At 38.4% G+C, this 21,732-nt stretch overlaps 2 protein-coding genes across 2 annotated transcripts; one reads left to right on the top strand and one right to left on the bottom strand.

The window, feature by feature from the left end:
- Positions 1–2,621: 2,621 nt before the first annotated feature.
- Positions 2,622–4,137, bottom strand: LOC110877044 (thiamine phosphate phosphatase-like protein). Its single transcript, XM_022125202.2, has 4 exons — positions 3,940–4,137; positions 3,474–3,595; positions 3,206–3,407; positions 2,622–3,134 (listed from the first exon to the last, which is right to left on the bottom strand). The coding sequence occupies exons 1-4, from the start codon at positions 4,090–4,092 to the stop codon at positions 2,868–2,870; spliced, it is 744 nt and encodes a 247-aa protein (XP_021980894.1). The 5' UTR covers positions 4,093–4,137; the 3' UTR covers positions 2,622–2,867.
- Positions 4,138–18,562: 14,425 nt separating this feature from the next.
- On the top strand, positions 18,563–19,323 carry LOC110874050 (putative germin-like protein 2-1). Its single transcript, XM_022122990.2, has 2 exons — positions 18,563–18,674; positions 18,788–19,323. The coding sequence occupies exons 1-2, from the start codon at positions 18,563–18,565 to the stop codon at positions 19,321–19,323; spliced, it is 648 nt and encodes a 215-aa protein (XP_021978682.1).
- Positions 19,324–21,732: the final 2,409 nt, after the last annotated feature.

Consider the following 21,732-nt stretch of genomic DNA (forward strand, 5'->3'; position numbering starts at 1 on the left):
ATTTTTTTTTTTTTTGTGTCAAGTTAGTAACTTAAAAAAAGTTTTGTTTATGTGAAGTGAAAACAGTCTTCTAGTTCAAGCTTAAAATGTTTTTGTGCACATTTCTCTACTTTTTATATGTTTGTTAATTATTAAACTAATTTTAATTTTTAACATGAAGTTTTTAAGACGGATGAACCGATAAAACAATAAAACCTCGAACCCTATTTGATGACACTTGTAAGAAAACAAAGGTGAACGTAATATGAATCAACATAACAAATTTATTTGTAGCTGCACTAGAATATCAAAATATTCTATTGATTTTACATGCTACAAGACTTATTTAAAAAGTATGGACAACAACCAACAGTTTTATGACTTTATCTATTATTCTATAAGAATTTATTAATAAATAATGCATTCATTCATTATGATTATAAGAACAATCTTGTTACAATATCAATCAATATATGTCATATTTAGCACATAAGTTTATCAAGACTCACCATGAAAAACACAAAACAAAAGACAAGTAGCACATATTTAGCACATAAGTTTATCAAAGCTAATAGACGCGATCGCCAAGAGTCCCTAGCAACGACGCCAAAAACTTGATGTGCTTAAGTGATAGGAATCGGATTTGAAACTAAAAAAGAAACAGATAAAATAAGATAGATCTACGATTCGTTTGTGATACAGATACACCACACAAACCAACGATAGGGCAACGATATCCAACCGGAGATACAGACATACCACTACGGTTAGAGAATCGGGTCTAAGAACACCACCCAACGTGCCACGGTTGAGCTAGCATAGACATAACCAATTTAACTCAAAATCCATTGAGATAAATTAATCAAAGAGAAAATTCTCATACTCAAAAAACACTGCCTATTCTTTTTGAACATACGATTACATATAGGAAAGATAAAAATAACTAACAACCCCATGTTCCTATATTAAAGCTACTAACTAAACACTTTCAAATAAAAATAATAACTGACCTAAATAAAATGCATTGAAAATAAATAAAATACTAGAAAATTAAATTAAGCTAATCTAACATGTGAACGTGGGTGTGTTTGCATGGGTCTTCAACATGCTCTGTGTGCATCCATCGTAACCTGACTCACCCATTTTGATCAACTATTGGAACGCGGGTTTTGGTTAGATTGTACCTACGGCTAGCGGGTTTGAATAGCCGGTGGGTCGCCTATCATTAAGCTTTAAAGTGGTCAATTAAAAACTAATTAATTTTAACCTAAACTAGATACGCTAAGTTTTAAATTTATAAAACTAATACTCTCTAAAACCTAAACCACACAACCGGCAAGTGTACCGGTCAATGTAGTATAGCCTAAGTAAGTCCGAGTATCGAACCCATGAGACTCTCGAATCATATTTACTAGACTGACTTGTTCACAAAAGGTATTTTGGTTAAATCTCATATGCAGTTGTGTGATGAGTTAAAACTTTGTAGGGGGGGTGTTAAAATCATAACATAGCATCGCATCGTTGTCAATTTCATAATGTTGAATGTATGTTAATTACTATTAACGTTATGTTTCTTGTTATATTTCATGTTATAATAACTGGGCTTGGAGACTTGGACTGATACCTGCTGAGCTAAAGTAAATTTGAGTATTATGGGCTTTTGGATAATGGACTAGAGCTAGTGCAAGAGTTCAAGATTAGAAGGCTTAGAAGGCCTAGAGGTTGTTATAACAACTCCGGTTTTGTTACAAATTCAAGTCCGGTTATAACCTAATGGACTAATATGGCAACGCTTGAAACTATTTGAACTAAAATAGAAACGTTTCAAACCTTTAGACTAAACTGACAAAATGACCCAAACCACAGGTACTAAAATGACATTTAACTCTTAAAAATATATAAAAAAATGTTGAAACCATTAAACCTAATTAGGGATGGCAAAAGCTAATAGTCAAACACATATTCGGGACATGTGCGAGAACATTTTTGAAAATGTTTGTGAGTATAAGACGGGTATGATATTAGATGATACCTGACTCAATTATCTAAAACATACGTTTAACCGCCAATGAGTAACTAAGTACCCGATAGAAACATGACAAAATTTTACAATCATGCATGAGATTACAATTAGCACTACCCATTGTCCTCCTTAAACTACCCATTGGCTGATTTGGCATGTCTTGGAGAACCAACCAACTAGACCGGTCTGTTTTCGTTAGGGTTTGAACCAAACCATTCGACCTCCTACTTTGTCAGGAAAACATATATTGTTTAAACATACACAGAAGTCACGAAAACAGTGTAGCGACAAAGTAGGAGGTCGAATGGATATTGTTTAAATCTAAGTAGACCGGTCTGTTTTGTTAGGTCAAACGCAAATCACATTTTGATACTTAAACCAAACCAAACGACCATCCCCCCCCCCCCCCCCCCCCTCGTGTGGAAATCCTCCATACTACAAAACTTCTAATACTTGAAGCCAACCAAAGCTATAGTCATACGTCATAAACGAAACCATCTCAATTTCTCATTGAAGTCTACCACATACAACAACAAGTTTCAGAAACAATTTTTACTACAAACACAAAGCGCAAAAATCAATCCAATGTTGTTTCAACTGATTTAAGGTTTCAACTCACTAGCTACCAACTGTTGCAAATTGCTTCATACAAAACAATCTACTTATTTATATGCATTCATAAACTTGTAAACTCGACACCAACCAAAGCTACCGTCATTCATCGTCTCCAAACATCTTACATGATCAAAACTATCTAAAACTCTCATAAAACGCTACCCACAACTACGCAAACAAGTATCAGAAACCGTTTTACCTACAAACACAACGCGCAAAAACATACCAATGCATCTACCAATTTCTGGTTTCAACTCTCTAGGACTTCAGGTTGTGGCGAAAGAAGGCGAACCAAATTGTTTTCGAGCTGTTCTCCGTCTTTCCAGGCATGAATTTTGGGGTTGACAGGTAATTTTGTTAGTGTAAGAATGTAATACAAAATCAACTTTTCTTTGGGCATCACATGGTCTTCTTCAGTAAGTTTCATAACTGGACAAAAATCATCTTTCCCATCTCCGATGTAGATTATGCCCCGTTTCTTTGTATCCGATTCTCGAATCTTATCAATCACAATCCCCTGAAGTTCAAATCACCCAAGATTCAATGAAAACAATGACACATAAAGTTACTAAACTTGTACAAACAAACCTTGCACAGATTTGGAGGGCAATGCTTGCAGCCATGAGGGAAAAAATGCCTTCCATTGTAAGGCAAGATTCTAAGCCTGCCTTCTTCATCCACAACAGTCGGGTTCGATATAATACCCGAAAAACACTCAAACACTCCATTGTTTTTCAAGATTGTCTCAATGAAGAACTGATTAGCATTACTAAGTACCTTCATTTCACATCTGAAACACAAACAAACACTCTCAATATCATTATAAATAACTATGAACCAATGATTAAGTAGGTACCCGAGTTCATGAGCCGATCGGATGGCTGAAATCATTTGTGGATCGATCGTAAACTTATTCAAACGGTCAACGAAGTCGTTGATTGTTTTCCCCTGAGCATGTAGTGCATCCATCATCCTATCCTAAACTCAATAACACAATATATACACAGAGTAACCATCAAATTCAAATTATTTTAATCACCTAATCATATACTGCTATAAACACAGTAATCAAACTGAATGGAAACGACCAGAAACATGCATTTAAAGAAACATTATTATAACTAAAGGAAACCCTAATCATCTTTGAATAGAAACCCTAATTTTACAAAAGTGAAACCTAAAGGAAATCAAGTGGAAGCACAAAACGGATTATTTGTAACTGTAATAACCGAATCATAAACTATAAACACAGAAGTATGCATTGATCAATAAACACAGCATAAAACGAGGGTTTATAGAAGAAGTTGGAAAAAGGAACGTACGATGATTTGAATCCAATCGAGTGAGACGCGGACGCGATGAAAGAGTTTGGTGAGGTCAGTCTCAAGAACCACCCACCGATCACAGTCTTCGGTGATGATTGTCCGATCAAAGTCCCATATGATCATCATTTCTCTAGAACCTTCATTCGCCATTGAAGAACTGAACTGTAACTGCCGCCGGTGAGTAATGTGGATTATTTGTTGTTGTTGAAAAGTGGAATTTGTTGCGATTTTAAAGGGGTGCTTTTTCAAAGACGGTTATTGCAGGCCGTTTTCTAAACCGTTATTTGTTGTTGAATAGTGAAATCAGTTGCGATACTAAACGACACCGTATGTCACTAATGTATTATGTATTATTATTATTATTATTATTATTATTATTATTATTATTATTATTATTATTATTATTTCGGTTTGTTACACATATAACCGAATGAATGATTACCAGGGCCAGCTCTGAGAATTCATGTACACTGTTCGAGTTTGAAAAAACGTGTTCTTAGGCCTTAACGAAATTGGGTATGGGGCTCATTAAAAGTTTAAACCTAATAGCAATGAGCTAATAACTAATATAAACCATAAAAATAGTTTTGTAGGTGGGTGGTGTTTGTATGAATATACCCTATTAATTTATTTATTTTTACATTTACATATCGGATTCTTTTTAAGATAATGTGCCCTTCAAAGTATTGGGCCCTGGCCGATGGTCCTCCCCGCCCACCCTAAGGGCCGACCATGATGATCGCATATCTTCCGATCAAGATATTGACATCAAACCCTAAGGTCAAGTATTATGGTTTTGAGATAGGGTGAGGGAGGTTGCATTCCCACAAAAGGCGTGTCGTGTTATGTTAAATGAGTCGTGTTTGATACTACATGTTTAATATACAATTATCAAACCAAAAACACAACACATTCAAGTAAATGTGTCATTTTATGAAACATTAACACGTACGACAATATTGGAGTTAGTTTAGGTTATTGTAGTAGGGGTGGGGGGTTTAATCCCCAGCAACCTTAGCTAGTTAAAAAGGAAAGAATAGACGGGTTACAAAATACAACACACTAAACATTATTACATGAAACTAGACCAAATCCTACATGTCACATATAACACGATTAACTACTTAAGTACTTAGCACAATTATTAATACGGTCCACTAAGACACAATTAATACGATAAATTAAAGTTATTAAAAAACAACTTTTATTTATTATAAATATTTTTAATTATTTATATAATACTATAAAACAATGCCTTTTCTAATAAACAAGTCAAAAATACTAATAAACAAGTAAAAAATACGTTGATCTAAATAACATGATAAGTTTAAATGTGTTATATGTGACAAATACATGTTAAGTTATTGGGATTGAACCCTATCAGAGGAACAGATAATTAAAGTCAAAACTGGATCAGAGCAGTGGATCCAGAATAAGCAGATGATTACATACAAATCTCTCCCCTTGAAAGTGATTTCAACAACTGCTGACCTCCTATCTGCTGATCTTGCTAAATGCTGACCTACAACTGCTGCTCAAGTAAAGACCTGATGAAAGACTAAAGCCCTGCTGATTCAATCTACTGCCTTGAGTCAAGCTCTGCTGATCCGGACAAGTGCTGCTGGGTTCACAACAGTAGAAGGTTGTAGCAGCTGATCAATAGTATGTTTTGTAATGTAATGTAATAGCAGTAGTTAACATACCAGTGTTTGTATAGATCAGAGGTTAGAGTTTGTTAGGAGGTTAGATGTCACTTTCATGGTGACGTCAGCTAAGATGCTCAGTAGTTTGCAAGTGCCTATAAATAGATCAGTACTTTGTACTGTTCTATTAGCTCGTTTGCACAATCGTCTTCTTTGCACGAACAAACAACTGAGCTCTGGCTGAGGGGGAGTTTGCATTCATTCATCAATCATTGTAATCATTATTGAAATAAATTCAATCTTCCGATTCATTGTGTAAAGATGTTTGATCAAAGTATTACTCTCGTTTGATTGTATGCAAAGTTTGTTTTCATCATAATTCCGCTGCACACTCATCCATTTTCATTTTAATTACAAACACAAAATACAATCAGAAACAAACTCAGATCCAACAATTGGTATCAGAGCTTGGACAGTCAAATTTGATTTAACAATCATTTTGACATAAATAGTTCAGCTCATAACAGTTGATACTGATCGTTTGTTCGTTTGTTGAAAAACAGAGCAAGGATTAATCACCATTAAAGTTGATTTCTCAGTGTCTGTAAAACAACAAGAATGACATCACAATCTCAGGATGATAAAAACAACACCGGCTTGCTTTTTAAACCACCTATGCTAAAAAGAAATGAGTACAACATCTGGCAGAGGAGGATGGGTCACATCCTCGCTCAACAAAGCACAGGTTGTTGGAGGTCTGTTGTCTTTGGTCCCCATGTTCCCACAGTGCCAAGCGCTGAAGATGCTAAAAAGAACGTTCCAAAACCAGTTGAAAATTATACCGAAACCGACTTTCAAAAAATCGAACTAGATGCTAAAGCATTTAGCATCATAGCATCAGCGCTGCCCAATGAAATATATGCTGGACTGTTACACTGTAACAGTGCCAAAGAGTTATGGGACGCGCTTAAGGAACAGTTTGGGGGAACCGAAGAAGTCATAGAAAACAATAGGGAAATCCTGAACCAACAGTATGAAACATTTTGTCATGTTAAAGGTGAATCACTGACGCAACAATTTGAGCGTTTCAGTTGTCTCATCAGTGAACTGAGGCTTGTTAAAACCACTTTTACAAACTCAACTCAAAATAGCAGGTTCCTCAGGTCACTGCCAGAAAAATGGGACACCATAGCTTTTGTCACCCGAAACTCACCTGAGTTCAAGGATCTGACCTTGACCCAACTCCACGGTCGACTCCTGACCTACGAAAGGGAGTTGAACCAGTAAAGGAAGTTACAAGAGTCAGGAAAAACCGTTGATGATTATACATTCGGTAACACTGCTCTTTTGGGTCAAGAAGAATCTGGGAGTAGTGGTAAGGATCAGGGTTATGATCACTACATTGACATAACTGCTGGTGCAAATTTTAACAACCCCGATCCTCACTCTACAAGTTATGCATTCACAGCAAACGAAAACCAGATGTCAGATAACCTAAGCTTTGAACTCAATGATCTACAACATTTTGACCCCACTGACTTAGAGGAAATGGACATCCTGCACCAACTGGCCTTGCTAAGTGTTAGAACTAGCAAATTTTATAAAAGAACAGGGCGAAAATTCCCAGGTTTGCATGGGAATCTAAGGGTTGGGTTGGATAAATCGAAAATCAAGTGCTACAAGTGTAATAGGTTGGGACACTTCGCTAGGGAGTGTAGGAGTCAAACTACTGGTCCCATAATCACTCATCCTAGCTCAAATCCTAGACCTCAAAATCAAGGCACTGTGCATTATACCCAATATGCCCCAGCAGCTCAAGTGAACACTGCTCACTATGCTGCTGCCCCTGTGCCAGTGCACTATGTCCAAACCACTGTTCCACAGATCCAATATGTTCAAACCCCTGTCCCTCAGGCACAAGTGCAGCCTGCACCTCAAACCACTGCTCCAGCAGCAGTACAACCAGATCAACAAAGTTTTTTCACTCAAGGGTTTGTTGACTGGAGCAGTATGCCTGAGGACCTCAGTGATGAAAATTTTGCACTCTATGCTTCCAATGTTTCTTCTAATAATGAATTTTGTTTGATGTCATTAGAGTCAATACAGGAGGGGGTTGAAACTGAAGAGGAACAGCTGAGTATTGAAACAGTGGATGAGGTGACTGAAGCAGTGGTTACTGCTGTGGCTGGTGAACTATTGTTGGGAGAAAGTTCAGGTACCCTGATTGAACCACTGACAGACCCATGGTCCGAAGAGAACAAGGAAGAAAAGAAAGAAGAAAAACCAGGTGATAAAGAAGAAAGAGCTGAAGATGAAGAAAATCCTCAATGTGAGTGTGCAATGATGGCTGCTGCCAAGGTATCACCTCAAGTCCTTGAAAAACTGTGTTCTGACAATTGCATTATTGCTTTTGCTAACATCAAAGAGGTGAACGAAAACCTTCGGGATAAAATCTTATCTGATGAAGTCAAATTTGAAAGATCTCTAAAAGAACTTAAAAACAAATTGGCTGAAAAAGACAAAGAGATTAGCAGCATGAAAGAAGAGCAGAGCATAACCAAAACCTAACTCCAAACGTTGGTAGAAAAATACCAAGTTTGCAAAAAGGAGTTAGAGTCCACCCAGATCACATGTGAGAGATGGGTGGAATCATGCAAAGGGTATGAGGTTATGCTTGAAAAACAGATAAAAAGCAATGTGAAATTTGGGGTTGGTTATAGAAAACATGATGATGAAAACACTGCTTTTGGAAAATCTGGTCAACCACTGATGTAACCTCTGAGTTCATCCCCACGAACAAGAATGGCCAAGAAGTGAAAATCACTGACATACTTGGTAACAAAATCACACTTGACAGACCAATGGGATCCTCTACTTTTGAGGAGCTTGAAAATCATCAGTTTAAACCAAAATGGTCTGATGAGTGTGATATTCTTGAAAATTTCAAGCCAATGGACTTTACATCAACTGATGGTGTTAAAGCTCCAAAAGCTAAAGTCATACCTCTCAAGGACATCCCAGCAGTGGTTAAAACCTCTGCTGCAAAGGAGTCTGAAAAAAGAAAGAAGAAAGAAAAAATTGATAACTTGTTTTGTGAATTCTGTGAGAAAAGGAATCATCTAACAAAAGACTGTTTCCACTTAAAAGCTTATGATATAAACAGAACAAGTGTCATTGTTTCAGCTGAAAGTTGCATTGTTTGTGGTAAAACAAACCACAAAACTCAAGCATGTGTGTATCTCAAAAACTTTGATGTGAAAAAGAATGAGTACGTTGCTAAAACATCCTTGAGTCCATCATCATCATCAACATCTGTCAAATTCACCAAGAAACAACCACTGTTTGTACCAGTTCAAACAGCTGTCACAAAACAGCTGAACCAAACATCTGTCAAAAGAGATGTTCAGGTTACTGATGCACCCCCTGCCAATCAGTTCAGAAAAGGCAAGGAAAAACAGTCTTACCAAAGGATTCCACACGTTTATGAGGTCTACAAAAAGCCCTCTAAACCTAGAGTGAATAGGCATCCTTTTGGTTATCAGCAGGTGATTGGTCAAGACCCTCAACAGTGGTTAGCAAGAAACAGTACTAAAACTATCCAAACCCCTGACCTAACCACTGTCCATCACTCTGTATCCATACCAGACATTGCTGAATCCCCATCCAAAGCCCTGTTGGCTTTGGAGCCCTTAATGAACTAATCCTTTTACTTCATGTGCAGGGAGCTTCTGCATGCTTTGATAGTCTTTGGTATGTAGACAGTGGAGGCTCCAGGCACATGACAGGATGTAAAGCCCTCCTCAAAGACTTTAAAATCCATGGAGGGAGTGATATATCCTTTGGGAATAATAGTAAAGGGAAAGTTCTAGGGTCTGGTACAGTGCAATCTGGAAATGTAAAATTTGAAAATGTCAATCTAATAGACAATCTAAAATTCAACCTTCTGAGTGTATCACAAATGAGTGACAAAGGGTTTGGGTCATTCTTCACAAAAGATTGTTGTAGGATTGTTGGACCAGAAATGGTCAAAAAGATTGAAGCAATAATCAAAACTGGTCAAACTAAACTTGTTGCTCAAAGAAGTGGCAATGTTTATGTTGTTGATATGTCAAAAGAGTGTCCTAGAGCTGATGCCTGTCTGTTCTCAGTTGCCTCTAACAAAGAGACAGAACTTTGGCACAGAAGGCTGGGGCACACAAATCTTAAGACAATCAGTGGAATTTCAAAAAATGGTTTGGTGAGAGGCCTACCACAAAAATTGTTTTCATGTCCTGAACATTGCATTTCCTGTTTAAAAGGAAAACAGCATAAAAGTTCTTACAAGTCCATTGAAGAGTCCAAAACAACCCAGTGTTTGCAAATGCTACACATGGATTTGTTTGGCCCAGTTCAAGTCATGAGCCTCAAAAAGAAAAGATATTGTTTGGTTATTGTTGATGACTTTTCTAGGTTTACATGGACTTTCTTTTTACACTCAAAAGATGAGACTGCAGGCATTTTGCAAGACTTTGTGACACAGGATGAAAAGCAATTTGACCTTCCAGTGAAAAGCTTCAGGAGTGACAATGGCACAGAATTTAAAAATAAGGAGTTGGATGCCTTCTGTGTGAAGAAAGGGATTGTAAGGCAGTACAGCATCCCTAGAACACCAGAGCAAAATGGGGTTGTTGAAAGAAAGAACAGAACTTTGATTGAGGCTGCCAGAACGATGCTTGCAGATTCAGGTTTGCCATTAACTTTCTGGGCAGAGGCAGTAAACACTGCTTGCTATGTCCAGAACAGAGTTTTAATAAACCCCAGGCACAAAAAGACTGCTTATGAAATTCTGTATAAAATCAAACCACTGATCTCATATTTCAAGGTGTTTGGTTGCCCATGCTTTATTTTGAACTTAAAAGATTCCATTTCAAAATTTGCAGCCAAAATTGATTGTGGTTATCATCTGGGATACTCAACCACTGCCAAGGCATACAAAGTGTTCAATACACGGACCAAGGCGGTGGATGAGACTTTGAATGTAAAGTTCAATGAACTTTCATCAATGAAAATCCCAACAAATCCTGCAGATCTGTTTGATCTTGAAAAATTTACTTTTGAAAATACTGTTGTCAAGACTAACAGTGCAGGTCCATCAGAGGATACAACACCAGACTATGGGTATGAAATCATCATCCCTCAAAGGTCTGCCACAAAGGGAAAAGCATCAGCTGTTCAAAACAGTTGTCAAAGCTCAACCACTGCTACCTCAACAGTTGTTGATCAAAGTAGCCCATCCACCACTGCTTCCACATCCTCAAACACTGCTGACAAAAGTCCTCAAACAGTGGATAAAAGTCAGCAGTTTTCCACTTCATTACCTCCTATTCCACCACCTTTTGAAGCCACTGCTGGGTCATCAAAGTCACCAGCAGTGGTTAGCTCAGATGATACACATTTGCAGCCTTCACCAACAAATTCCATCATACCATACCAAGGAGATTTAATCTTCTTGAGATCTCATCCACCTGATCAAATCATTGGCAACATCAATGAAGGGGTGCTCACAAGAAGCCAAACCCAAAACATTTGTCTTTTTGCTGGTTTTCTATCACTCCATCAGCCAGTCAAGTACCAAGAGGCACTGAAAGACAACAGCTGGGTAGAAGCCATGCAAGAGGAGCTCCAACAGTTTAAAAGACAACAAGTATGGGAGCTTGTACCACTGCCAGAAGAGGTCAGTCCCATTGGCACAAAGTGGGTCTTCAAGAACAAAACTGATGGAAGGGGCATTGTTGTCAAGAATAAAGCCAGGCTTGTGGTTCAAGGTTACAGACAGGAAGAGGGGATTGATTATGATGAGACATTCGCCCCTGTTGCAAGATTGGAAGCCATTAGACTGTCCCTGGCCTTTGCTGTCAACCACAACATGAAGGTGTTTCAAATGGATATCAAAAGTGCTTTTCTCTATGGTACAATTCAAGAAGAGGTGTATGTATGTCAACATCCAGGTTTTGAGGATCCATTTTATCCTGATCATGTCTACAGGCTAAACAAAGCCTTGTATGGCCTGAAACAAGCACCAAGGGCCTGGTATGAAACTCTTTCCAACTTCCTACTCTTAAATGGTTTCAAAAGAGGTACCATTGATAAAACACTGTTTCTTAAATGGAGAGGGAAGGATTTAATGATTGTCCAAATTTATATGGATGACATTATTTTTGGAAGCACATGTAACAAAATGTGTGAAGAGTTTAGAGAACTCATGACAACTGAGTTTGAAATGAGTGCAATGGGTGAGCTGCAATGTTTTCTTGGTCTCCAAGTACACCAAATGCAAAATGGAACTTTCATTCATCAAAGCAAATATGCTAAAGAACTTTTGACCAAATTTGATATGAATGATTGTAAACCATGCAGCACACCCATGGCAACAAATAAGCTGGTCATGTCTGATGAAAAGGATGAGCTGATTGACCAAGCACTCTATAGAAGCATGATTGGGTCTTTATTGTACCTAACTGCATCTAGACCAGACATCATGTTTGCAACACGTGTCTGTGCAAGAAGTCAATCAGCTCCCAGAAAATCAAATCTCATTGCTGTAAAAAGGATCTTCAGATACATAAAAGGTGCTCCCACACTTGGTATCTGGTATCCAGCTAATGGGAATATCAAGCTTTCAGGTTTTTCAGACAGTGACTTTGCTGGATGTCACACCACAAGGAATTCCACTTCAGGAGGGTGCCAGTTTCTAGGTGATTGCTTAGTTTCTTGGCAAAGCAAAAAGCAAGCAGCAGTTTCAACATCCACTGCTGAGGCTGAATACATTGCTGCTGCAAGCTGTACAGCCCAACTCTTGTGGCTTCAAAATCAGTTACTGGATTTTGGTATCACTGCCTTAAAAACACCACTCATGTTGGACAGCCAGGCAGCAGAAAATATCATCAAACATCTAGTTTCTCACTCTACCACCAAACACATCGACATCAGACATCACTTTGTGAGGGATTGCTATGAAAAAGGTTTGATTTCTCTGCATCATGTCCCAACTAAAGACCAGCTGGCAGATGTGCTCACAAAAGCACTTGATACAACCACTTTTGAAAGCTTGGTCTCTAGGATTGGGATGCTGAACATGGAATAACAAGCAACATCTTGTTTTTCTGTGAATAAAAGCAACAAAATGTTTTCAGAAAATCAAAAACCATCCTTAAAAATAGCTAAAAATGAAATTTTCATTAAAATCCTTAAAATTCTGCCATAACCACTGATTGTTCAAAAGTCTGCTCTACTTCAAAAGTCTGTCCACTGTTGAAAGTCAACCCCTGTTCTCTCATTCCTTTGATAACCTCTGTTGTTCAAAAGCAGTGTCTTATCCACTGATATACTATCCACTGATAGTGAAAATCATCCACTACTTTCTTACCACTGCCTTCATCTCTCACTTTCATCAAAGTACTGTCCTTCACTTTCACCAGGGGTTGTCACGTGGGCAGTACATAGTGGTCAGACCTTTTGTAACGGCTGCCACGTCAGCATTCACTTTCTTCCCTAAAAAAATCCCCCACTCACCACCAAAACAGGGTTTTACTGTCGAATTGAATTCTTCAAAAATTCTCTTCTCAAAGCAGTTTTTCATCTCATCTTTCACAAATTTCTTCGATCATTCTCTTCAAAAATGACATAATCGAAGCCTTCTGCAAAACCCTCATCCAAATCCTCATCGAAAACAGCCTCTCAAAAGGCAATCTCCACTGAAATCCCATATAAATCATCTCACAGTCTCCTGGGTCTTCTCACAAAACCAGGAACCACCGATGTTTTCGATTCCATCATTAACATCATGGCAAAATCAAAGTACAAAACTTTGTTCACCGCCAATGCATCAATCTATTTGGAGACCCAACGGGAGTTCTGGAAGAATGCAACCCTTGAAAAACAAGGAGACACTGCAACCACCATACACTCTTCTATAAAGGGTAAAGCTGTCCAAATCACGCCACAATCCATTTCAGAGGTCTTTCAACTCGATGATCAGAAAGGTAAAACTTCTTTCACTAAAAACGAGTTATAAACTGACTTCATTGAAAGAGGGTATGAAGCCACAATGATGAAGAAACTTACCTTACAAAAAGGTTATTTTCCTTCTGCAACCAGATTTTTATTTCATACCCTCCTACTATGTGTTTCAAACAAAACCACTTCTTTCAATGAAATCCCTTTAAAGATTCAAAATCTGGGATATGCAATTCTTCAAGAAGAAAATTTTAACTATTCTCGGGAAATCTTTAAAGATTTGGTTAATAATGTTGAAACAAAATCATTCTTACTGTTTCCAAGGTTTTTAAGTTACTATTTTGAAAAGAAATTCAGTAAGGATGATTTAGCTGCAATAAATCAAGGTGTGATTACTCAAATAAACAGCCTAACAACTGAAACTTTTTCAAGAATGTTAGCACCTTGCAAAACACAAGCAGAGGTGCCTGAGCAGAATTTAGCAGCTACCACTGCTCCTCAGGTATCTGCTGCTGAGCCCACTGCTCTAGGTGATCAACGCAGTAGACCAACTGCTTTGAAACCCACACCTACAAATCCCAAAAAGCCAAACAAAAAGAAAAATCAACTACCCCCCAAACCAATCAAAACGACAACTCTGGAGGATGAGATACCAGAGCTACTGCCTGTGACAACACAAATGTCACAAGAAACCACTGCTGCTTCTTCCTCACAGCAGTTGGTACAAATATCTCAACCCATAACCAAAACTCCTCCTACTTCTTCACAAAAAGAACAGGTTGTACACAAAGGGCCACCACATATGATGCTCCGGAAACACTCGTTTCCATCATCCACAGCCCAATGCCCGGGGCAAATCCTCTTTCTACACCCAACTTCACATCCACAATTCCACCAAAAACACAACTTTTGTTGGATGCAATCGATTTGAACCAGGCATTACTCAGTCCTTCTCAATCACCTGTTAATGAGAATATACCTCAACAACTGACTGAGCCTGATGTATCATTCCTTGCTAACCCACCAACACAACCTGAGGAGGTTACACCCCTTGAGTTACAAGTAACTCTTGGTGGTAATCCAAGTGAAGCAGCCACTACAACTGTTGAACCCACTGGTTTACAGTTGGACAGTGGTTACATTAATAAAACTTCCTTGGAGGCAATTCCTTTTATAGCACCTCTGCCAACTTTATAGCACCTCTGCCAACCACCAGTGGATTTATTTATCCTACTGGCAACATCAAAAGGTTGTCAACTGTTGAAGGAAGAAGACCCCAGTACCAAGAAAAAGGGGCATCATTAGTTAATGTTTGGAGTAAACTCCCTACCTCTACCACTGATACAACCACTGTTAGTGGGAAATCAGATGATCCCATTAAATTAGGTGATGATTTAAAATATCAGGATTTGACGGAACGAATTGAAAAGTTGGATACATCTGTTGCAGATCTTAAAAACATGCTACAGCAGGTATTGAAAACTCAAAAGATGCAATCCACTGCTGTTCCACCTCAAGCACCTGCTCCACAACAGGCATCTGCTACAAATGAGCTCTGGAATCTATTTCAACCTTTTCTCCATTATCAAGCACAACTAGCAGATCAGCAACATGAAAAACATGTTCAACAACTGAGAAATGCAATGGAGTCAAGGTTCAAAAACACTCAGGCTGATCTAAAGGCTCTCAAAACTCAACTCCTGCACACCACTGGCACTGCTCCTCCATCAGTTCTCTTCATTGATCAACTTCCCCCAGATAATGCCAAAAAGGGGGAGAAAATTCAGGAGTGGAAAAAGAAGGGAATAGAGGATGGTCTCTACATTGCACCAGAAAATGCAAACATGACCAAACAGATCCCTCTGCCAGATGGAAGCAAGAAAATTGATGTGACCACAAATGCACTGGCAGAAGCAGTTGCAAGTGTAAAAATGGATAGAGAGGCCAAAAGGAAAGCCAGGGTGGATTATCCGGATCAGGGTACTTCAGGATCAAAAGATAATGAAAATCTTGTTGATGAAAAGAAGAAGCCTACAAGAAGAGTAAGGCTACCCAAATCCATTCCAACCAGACGTTCAAAGTCTGTCACAAAACCACCACCTAAAACAGCTGTTGTAACTCCTGTTGTACCCACTACTGTTGGTACTTCAGTGGTTTCAACATCTGCTCCCACTTCAACACACACCACTTCAACACACACTACATCCACTGCCTTACCACCATCACCACCAAAAACAAAATCACCTCCTGCCAAAAGGCAGAAGACAACAGTTGTTATAACATCTGCTGTAAAGACAACAGTGATTGGAACACCAGTTGTTTCAACAACTGTTAGTCAATCACAAATCACTGCCACTACATCCACCACCACTATTCCATCCAAAACATCACCAGCCCCTCCTCAAACAAAGAGGATAAGGCTAATTCTCAAAGATGATGACACTTCACCATCCCAAGCATCTTCAAAATCTTTAGCTCTTGTCACAATACCAAAACCAGTTGCTCTCTCTTCAGTTCGAATGCACAAGCCCTTACCTCCTGCAGGTGTTCCATTTCCTCTTGAACTAGAAGCTGTTAGAGAAGAAATAAAATCTTTTTACTATGAGGATGACCCTGCCAAAAGGAGGTTGCCATCAATAAAAGGATATCCCTTGCCTAAAAACGTTGATGAATATTTGAAGATCAAGGAAGCAAGCAGAGGATATCTCAAAGAGAAACACACAAGGGAAATCTGACAAAGAAATTTCTAGAAACTATCAATATCTGCTCACACAAGTCAGCTCCCTAGAACGATTTGCAAAAAATGTCAGTCAACAAATTTCAGAAAGAGTAGCTGAAACTTTGAAGAAAGACTACATTGAAAGTATCATGGCTCACAAGAAGTACAAAGGAGAGAGATACATGTACAAAGAGTGGACTGTTCCTGAGCTTGAAAATGAAGCAACAAGAATTCAAGACATGATAAAAAGGAAAGTCACTCACACTCCTCCTGACTGGGCGAAGTTTAGAAATAATGTACCTGACAAACAGGTAGAACTGAAAAAAATGAGAGAAGAACTGGTTGCTGCTGAATATGGAAACAAAAGACAAATTGCTAGATGGAAAGAAGATGTGGTCAGGATCACATACAAAAGGTTGGAGGAATTAAGAAAGAAAGATATAAAAGTTCCTCAAAAGCCTGACTATCCTTAAGCTGATGTTTCAAAAAGACCATCAAAGCTGCAAATCAGGAGAACCACTGCTCCAACTGGTGCTGCCATCTATAAAAGAAGGTCACACAAACAGTTGGGAGCTGAAACCATCCAAGAGTTGATAAAAGGAGATGACCTTGTAAAAGAAGGCATAAAGAAAATGATCATAGAAACTCTTGGGTTGGGTCAAACTGCAAATACTGGTCAGCCAGTTATGAATAGGCCAGCCTCACCAAATACCTCTGCAAATAAACATCTCCCAAGAAACCCACCAGGCTCAAAAATACAAAAGTGGGAAACTGACAGACAGACCTGCGTATTGACTTTGCTCAGGTCTGGTGGAGAAGTGGAGAAAATATCAAGGGAACAAGATCTTGGCCTGAGTCTTGAAGATTTGCAGGATCTCCTTGATCTTCCACTTAGCAGGGATGATGAAGACACAGATGCCCTTAACTTTGAACTACAATTTTAAGGACAGATAAGGGAACTGTTGATGAGGCAATAAAGTCCACAATAATGAAGAGTTTTGGCATTATCTGTTCCAGGGGGAGATTGTTGGGATTGAACCCTATCAGAGGAACATATAATTAAAGCCAAAACTGGATCAGAGCAGTGGATCCAGGATAAGCAGATGATTACATACAAATCTCTCCCCTTAAAAGTGATTTCAACAACTGCTGACCTCCTATCTGCTGATCTTGCTAAATGCTGACCTACAACTGCTGCTCAAGTAAAGACCTGATGAAAGACTAAAGCCCTGCTGATTCAATCTACTGCCTTGAGTCAAGCTCTGCTGATCCGGACAAGTGCTGCTGGGTTCACAGCAGTAGAAGGTTGCAGCAGCTGATCAATAGTCTGTTTTGTAATGTAATGTAATAGCAGTAGTTAACATAGCAGTGTTTGTATAGATCAGAGGTTAGAGTTTGTTAGGATGTTAGATGTCACTTTCATGGTGACGTCAGCTAAGATGCTCAGTAGTTTGCAAGTGCCTATAAATAGATCAGTACTTTGTACTGTTCTATTAGCTCGTTTGCACAATCGTCTTCTTTGCACGAACAAACAACTGAGCTCTGGCTGAGGGGGAGTTTGCATTCATTCATCAATCATTGTAATCGTTATTGAAATAAATTCAATCTTCCGATTCATTGTGTAAAGATGTTTGATCAAAGTATTACTCTCGTTTGATTGTATGCAAAGTTTGTTTTTATCATAATTCCGCTGCACACTCATCCATTTTCATTTTAATTACAAACACAAAATACAATCAGAAACAAACTCAGATCCAACATAAGTGGGTTCAACCAATTTAGACATAATTTTAGTTATGCCATTTACGTGTCAACCCGATTAAGCCATGAACTCGTTTACATGAAACACCATTCTTTTATAATTTCATATGAAACCATGTCATGTATGGGTCGTGTCATAATAAATCTTACTATTATAAATAGACAAATAAATATGTGGTTCAGCTAAATTCGGTAATCAAGTGCATTAACTAAAATCAAGCCGATGAAACACTTTTGACCCAGTTTGATATCTAAGTTTATACATACTTACACCCCTACCCTCACCCCACCCCTTCGTTTAGGAAAAGTAAAAGAAAAAAAAACTTCTTGTCATTGACCAACTCGTAACGATACACACAAACAATTTCATATACAAAAACAAACTTGTTGTCATTGTAATATGACCGTTTCGATTATTCACGGCTCGGTTATGGCTTCTTTGCTATCATTTAATACCTAAATCATCAACCCGCAAACTCTCCTCATCGATCCTGACCCGTTAATGGCTCGTGTTTTCAGCCCGTTTGTGATTCTAGCGTTTGTTTTCTTCGTGAGCGCGGTTACATCCAATGGCCCTCTTCAAGATTTTTGTGTCGCGGATTTAAAAAGTCCCGGTATGATTATTTTTTCATTTGTTAATTCTATGTAATTTATTTGTTTAGGGTTTGTTTTGGCACCACTACGGGTGGTCTAATAATCAGTTTGTTACGGTTTCTTCTTACGACAGTTTTGGTAAACGGTTACCCTTGCAAAAACCCGAGTTCGGTTAGTGCCAATGACTTCTATTTTGGTGGGCTCCACCTGATGGGAAACACATCAAACCCATTTGGGTCGAAAGTGACCCCGGTTTACGTGACGCAGTTACCTGGGCTCAACACTTTAGGAATCGCATTGGCTCGTGTTGATTTCGCGCCATGGGGGATCAACCCGCCCCACACGCATCCTCGTGCTACGGAAATCATGACCGTTTTGGAAGGTAGTCTCGAGGTCGGGTTCATCACATCAAACCCCGAAAACCGACATATTACTCGAGTTTTGTGCAAAGGTGATGTTTTTGTGTTCCCAGTAAACCTTGTACATTACCAAAGAAACAATGGGAACACGAATGCGATCGCGATCTCAGCGTTGAGTAGCCAGAATCCCGGAGTGAACCCGATTGCGAATGTGATTTTTGGTGCGAAACCAGATATAGCGCCCGATATTCTTGCAAAGACATTTCAAACTACTGAAGAAGATGTACGCAACCTTCAAGAGAAGTTTTGAACCGAACGAAATCCTACATAAAAAAACAGATGTAACGATATTTCGTGCTACAAGCTGGAGATTAATTTTCATATATATCTATTTGCATTTGATTGTATCCTTAACTTTGGTTACATTTTCCTTGTGACAGAAATTTGTTTGCAAATTGAGTTGTTTTTTTTCTTAAATCTACACTAGGAAACCAGCTGTTACTTCACGACATACAACATCAAATGTCTCAAAGAGTATTGATTTACTAGCAATGAAAATGCTTTGTTGAACATGTTATTGTTCCATACTATATATTACTAGGTATTATATTATATTATGTACGCCCAAAAATAGTGAAAAATGTGTTTTTCACTGATTTTGGACACAAATTAATATGCGTAAATGCAATTAATATAATTAGTATTTAGGATTTGCGTTCTACTGTATATGAGCTTCACATTGAAGCAAACTGTGTTCAAAATGTGGTCTAAATATATGAGATATCAATGCTTGAAATTGTGTGTTTGAACTATGCGAAAGTTTGGAAGAAAATGGATGGACCTTATCCCATATATGAGAAAATTCCTTTGGTTATTATTTCTTTAAACAAATGAACAAGTGGCCAGCGACACCAAAGAGTTTGAAACACCCTAATTGACACCTGCATATGGCGTGGGTGATAAGCGCACTGCGACGTTTTAATAACGCATTTTGCATTTGCACAAGTTACGCTTTAATTACGCATTTTGCATTTGTACAAGTTCAAACAGAAATATGGTCAATTAAGGTAAAAAAGAACATTAAACGGGTTAGATTGTATTAAGGCCGTCTAACATAATTTAACACCCGAGTTTAACGTAGAGGGCTTTCTAGTTGGATTTCAACTATTAAAAAGGTGTGGCCTTAGCTTGTAGAGCCAAGAACAACCAGAACTTGAGACTATGTATGTTCTCAAGAATGCACACATGATTTTCCAGCAACAAAGCCATACACTTTGGTAAATTCAAACTCGGCGGTCTACCCTGGCAATACCGCTGATATATGTGGGTGTACCTTGGGAGATCGACTTGTTCTCAGAGGAGATGTGAAATCTGTTTTAGGTGAACCGTGTCAAGTTTGTATCTCGTTATCTCTTACTCTACCCCATTTTTCATATATGTAAATTTAGTTGTAACTCGTATTGTAATTTCGCTTTAAGTTGCAAGTTCTCAGTATAACTAAAGAGATAATGAACGTAAGATATCCTACCTTACTCCTGATTGACTAGGCAGGAGGACAATGAGTCACAATTTAGTATTCAGAGTCATTGTAAATTGTGTCTTAACCGAGTCCCATATAAGTAGCCATTACTTATTAGGGAAGGAGTGGGGGTGGTCACAAGTGATGGAATTCCATCACTCACAAACATCCAATCAAATCCCGCCATGTCATCAACCACTATTCTATCACTCAGAAGCATTTTTTTAGTGGCGGTGGTCATCACTAGTGATGGAATTCCATCACTCACAAATTTTTTAATTTTTTTTAAATTAGAAATTAACAATAAAACATCAAAATTATAAATTTCATTAAAATTAAAACATACTAGTTCAATTTAACATACTAGAAATATTTTAGGCTACAATTAAAAAAAATACTAAAAAAACTCTACTCCTCGTCTGACTCATGAAACTCCAAACCTAAAGAACCTACTAGTTCGATTAAATCGTATCTCAACCGAAAGTGAGTTTCTTCATCACGCAAGTCTTGTTGGATATTTTCTGGAACTTGAACTTGTGTAGGAGGATCCGGCACCCAATCCGGAGATATTGCACGTCCGTCTTCTTTGATTATCATATTGTGCAGTATGATACATGCATATACTATGCTATGTATGGATTTCTTGTTCATCGCACGAACTGGTCGGCGTAGTATACCCCATCTACCCTTTAAAACACCAAAAGCCCTCTCAACATCTTTTCTTGCCGATTCTTGCAATTTTTTGAACACGATTTCTTTAGCCTCAATAGGAAATGAAGGAGTTTTCACAAAAACAGACAATGATGGGTAGATACCATCCACAAGAAAAAAGCCACGTCTGTAATATCGTCCGTTAACATAGAATGGACAGAAGGGTGCGGTACCATCCGTTACGGTTTGAAACAACGACGACGTGTGCAACACATTGATGTTGTTGTTTGAACCTGGAACACCGAAATATGAATGCCAAATCCATAAATCATTCGACGCCACCGCTTCTAGTATGATGGTTGGTCTTTTGATGTCACCCCTAACATACGCCCCTCGCAACTCTCTTGGACAATTTTCCACTCGGTATGTGTACAATCGATGCTACCGAGCATCCCTGGAAAATGCCATCTAGCCTCATGTGCGGCGTAAATACGTGAGATGTCGTGGCTCGTCGGTTTACGTAAAAACTCTTTACCATACAACTTAATG

Source organism: Helianthus annuus, chromosome 9 (genome assembly GCF_002127325.2).
Source record: "Helianthus annuus cultivar XRQ/B chromosome 9, HanXRQr2.0-SUNRISE, whole genome shotgun sequence".
In the NCBI taxonomy this organism is placed as follows: Eukaryota; Viridiplantae; Streptophyta; class Magnoliopsida; order Asterales; family Asteraceae; genus Helianthus; species Helianthus annuus.

Bases quoted from the DNA above. Each gene is read 5' to 3' on its own strand.
- LOC110877044 (XM_022125202.2), bottom strand. From the start codon at position 4,092: ATGGCGAATGAAGGTTCTAGAGAAATGATGATCATATGGGACTTTGAT. The intron at 3,596-3,939 runs GTACGTTCCTTT...TATTGAGTTTAG, and splicing joins TCGATTGGATTCAAATCATC to GATAGGATGATGGATGCACT. The intron at 3,135-3,205 runs GTTTGTTTGTAC...TTTGAACTTCAG, and splicing joins GCCCTCCAAATCTGTGCAAG to GGGATTGTGATTGATAAGAT.
- LOC110874050 (XM_022122990.2), top strand. From the start codon at position 18,563: ATGGCTCGTGTTTTCAGCCCGTTTGTGATTCTAGCGTTTGTTTTCTTC. The intron at 18,675-18,787 runs GTATGATTATTT...TTCTTACGACAG, and splicing joins CGCGGATTTAAAAAGTCCCG to TTTTGGTAAACGGTTACCCT.